General features: G+C 46.0%; 1 protein-coding gene across 1 annotated transcript in view; it reads left to right on the top strand.

Annotated features, from left to right (window-relative positions):
- Nucleotides 1-150: 150 nt before the first annotated feature.
- Nucleotides 151-3867, top strand: part of HS6ST1 (heparan sulfate 6-O-sulfotransferase 1) — a 197068-nt gene continuing 193351 nt past the window's right edge. The window contains exon 1 of the mRNA XM_010568216.1: nucleotides 151-668. Within this exon, the coding sequence (XP_010566518.1) occupies nucleotides 151-668 (518 nt within the window). The remainder of the gene's footprint in view (nucleotides 669-3867) is intronic.

Raw genomic sequence — 3867 nt, 5'->3', positions numbered from 1 at the left:
GCGACCCAGGGAGCGGCCCGCCGCCCGCGGGGAGGCTCTGCTGCGGGGAGCAGTGGGGGAGGCGGCTGGCACAGGCGCCGGGCTCCGCCGCCCGCCCCCCGGCACCGCCGTCGTCTGCCCAGCGCTGGCGGCCCCGGGAGATGGTGACACATGAAGCGTGCGGGAAGGACCATGGTTGAGAGGACCAGCAAGTTCTTGCTGATCGTGGCCGTCTCGGTGTGCTTCATGCTTATCCTATACCAGTACGTGGGGCCGGGGCTGAGCCTGGGTTCCCCCAGCGGCCGCTCCTACTCGGAGGAGCTGGACCTCTTCCCCACGCCGGACCCGCACTACGTGAAGAAGTACTACTTCCCCGTGCGGGAGCTGGAGCGGGAGCTTGCCTTCGACATGAAGGGCGAGGACGTGATCGTCTTCCTGCACATCCAGAAGACCGGCGGCACCACCTTCGGCCGCCACCTGGTGCAAAACGTGCGGCTGGAGGTGCCCTGCGACTGCCGGCCCGGGCAGAAGAAGTGCACCTGCTACCGCCCCAACCGCCGGGAGACCTGGCTCTTCTCCCGCTTCTCCACGGGCTGGAGCTGCGGGCTGCACGCCGACTGGACCGAGCTCACCAACTGCGTGCCCGGAGTGCTGGACCGCCGGGAGAGCGCTACCGCCAAGACGCCCAGGTACCGGCCCACCACCCTCTCCCGCTTCCCCGCTGCTCCTCGGGCCGCGCTCCCCTCTGACCGCCGGCGCTCGCCCGACTCCGTCCAGTGTCGAGCCCCCCTCCCGGTGCGTTGCAGCATGCTGCTAACGTGCTGTGCCCCAACCTGCCCTGAACCTTTCCTCAGCCGGTTCACCTGTCCTCCCCTCCCGTCCTCCAGGCTGTGCCCTGCACCTTCCTTCTGCATTCCCAGGCAAATAGACTGCTCTTTCCCTCCCATCTACCTAGTACACTGCACCCGCTCAGTCCGTGGTCTTCTGCTCTAGCAGCCTCTGTGGACCCCTTAGCAAGCGTATGTATTTGAGCCACTTACACTCTTTTGTAAACATTTAGTCTTTATCTCGGACCTCACTTGCCACCTTTTAGTACCCATTATAACATACCCTAGGCTGAAGCTTGCCTTTGTAATCAGCTTTGCTCTGACCTGTGCACCCGTTTGCCTCCAGTTGAAATTGTTCCCCAGTGCAACTGAGGAGAGGCACATGAACCCACCAGTCCTCGTGCTTACCTCCTTGTTTTACCCCCTTAGTCTGCCTGATGGTTTTTTACACACTGCAGAAAACGTCCCTTAAACATCCTTTCTACGTTCCTTACTGTTTATCTTGATGGTAGACCTGAGGTGAAATCTTCTGGGGAAAGGAGCTGCCTTGTACGTGTTCCTTGTGTCTCCCTCATCTGTGCACCAGGAGAGAGGGAAAGCCATCCTAAAGCACCCCTCAGTGCATCCCCGTTGAACACCCAGTGTATTTCTGCCCTCTTATCCCATATTTCTCTACCTTGGTCTCTTTATAAATTATAAATTTCAGAGGAATTTTCTGTTTGAAGTACTCTGATAAAGACAGCAGCTTATATTAAGATCTCCAAAGATAATGTTCTTTTAGCTCAGTATACCTTTGTGTCTTTCATTTCAAATGACAGGTTTTTTTAATTGATCACTTTTTTTTAACACCATGCACACCTTCCTTGACATATCAGTGTTTTTATTACGACACTTTGTAATCTGTTTGCCTGAAAATTTTATTTTTAAAGGTGTCCAAGCTCTTATGCTAACATTTGCTTATGCCATATGCTTTATTTATGGGCATATTGTTAATACCATATGTAATCCCTTTAGTGAAAGGTGGCCTTTAAGAAAGTATGTTTTAGCATCATAACTGTTTTCCTCTGCATTTTTTAAAAGCAGTTTTTAATAATTTTTCTTTCATTGGAGCTGTGTGCGATTGCCGGGGTTCTTTATTGTCTCTGTCATGATTGCTGCTGTTTTCAACCCATTTCAGCATTAGTCATCCAACTACTATGCTCAGATTGCTGTCATGCTGCCTGACCCAGGAGCAGCAAACTCAAGTATGTATCTAAAGGGCTGAGTATTCAGGCTTTCCTGTGGTCTCTTATTTTACTAATAAGGTGCTTGAAAATACCTATAAGTGAAATATCCTCAGCCCATCTAGTTGCTGTTGAGGTTTTAGTGAAGCATTGTAACGAAAAATGCACGAAGTTCAAATCTGATTCAAAAAAGAGACAAAATATTACCCGTTTTGTGAACCTTGGCACTTGGCTAGCAAACCATTAACCTTATATAAAAACTGGTGTGGTTTTATGAATCATCTCAGAGCCTTGTGTGTTTCCGTTGGCTATTTTGTACTAAAACCTGCTATCTGTTCAGTATTTAACAGTCTGATCCTATTTAGCAGGTTTTTTTGTATAGGTACCTGAGAACAGGGCACTTCGGGTTGTGAAACAGCAATTAAATTCCTTACTGCAACTCATAGGAAGTTGAGAACCAGAAGCCTATTGCCTCATCTCAAACGCTTGTGAATAAAATTTTCTTTGTCATTTGTTTTGCAACATCAGGAACTGTATGCTTCTATATGTTTCTTAACTGTCTTGATTTTTTTGGATGTGCCAGAAAAATAATTGATCCTGTCCCATTCCCTCATGTCTCTGCGTATCCAGAAGTAGTTCTGCTTAATGTGCTCTCTTTATTTCCCTTAAATATAAATTAGAACTTTGTTTTCAGCAGTGTAAGAACTATGATGTGGAAGTTTTAGGTAACCTAAGATTTATCACCTTGGTCTGTTAAACAAAAACCAGAATTTACTGTTCACTGTATCCTGGGGATGGTTTTGGTGCAATGAACAGCTGCTGATTATTTTAATAATACTGTCCTAGGATACTCCTCTGTTGTACTGCAGTCCAGTTTAGTAGGCACCTTCTCCAATCTATTATTTATTTCATGTCTAAGAAAATTAGGAATAAGAGACAGGCAATGCTTGTTTAAAATAAAAATTTGATGGATTTTCTTTGTTAGAAAAAGGATAGTCTTGTATTATGTCCGTTACACTAAGAGCAATGTAAGTTTATTTCTCCATTGTGACATTGGATCTCTTATGTTGAAACAGGACATGTTTTTAGATAAGGCATATGCTAGACATGCTACTGTTTTAGAGTGGAACTGAACTATGAAATTATCTATCTTTCTCTTTCAAAAGGAAAAAAAAAGGAAAAGGAGCAGCAAACCACCGTTGTGGCAGGGTTCACTCAGATTCTAGTATTATCCACTCTGGGTTTTGGAGTACAGTCTTCAAATTCAGCTTTTAAAGCTAAGGTACTGGCCTCTGCATTTGCTACTTAATGTGAAGTTTAAACCTTTGTTCTTCCAACTATATGTTTATCCCCCAAAACAAAACAGCTGACTTGTGATTACAAATAAATCTGCCTTCTAGTGAACATTGAAAAGCATGAAGGTCGTTCACGATTGCCCACATGTACAAATCACGAGCTTAAAGCTGTTAATTTTGTAAGGAATGCGGTTCTGTCACTGCACAGTGCCCTATTGCACTACATTCCATAACCTGTGCATGGTACATAAATTTACAATGCAATTGCTCTTTTTATTGTTCTGCTGTTCTGTGCTAGACTTAATTGTTAGGAGCCCTAGATTGCCAAAGACTGCTTTTTTTTTTTTTTTTCTTTCGTTCTGTCTCTCTTTTGCATTGATAGAGTAAGCAGTTGGAGATGGGTGTTTTAGCTTTAATGGGTCTGCACTCTTTAAAACCAAAAAAACCCCCAAACAGCAAACTACTGATTCTCATCCCTTCCCCCCCCCCCCCCCCCCCCCCCCACCCCCCCTCCTTCTTTTTTTATCTTTGTCTCAAGCTGCA

Source organism: Haliaeetus leucocephalus, unplaced genomic scaffold (assembly GCF_000737465.1).
Source record: "Haliaeetus leucocephalus isolate CR32 unplaced genomic scaffold, Haliaeetus_leucocephalus-4.0 Scaffold240, whole genome shotgun sequence".
NCBI classification, from domain to species: Eukaryota; Metazoa; Chordata; class Aves; order Accipitriformes; family Accipitridae; genus Haliaeetus; species Haliaeetus leucocephalus.
Note: the sequence above shows the minus strand (reverse complement) of the source record. Positions and strands in the feature narration are given on the sequence as shown.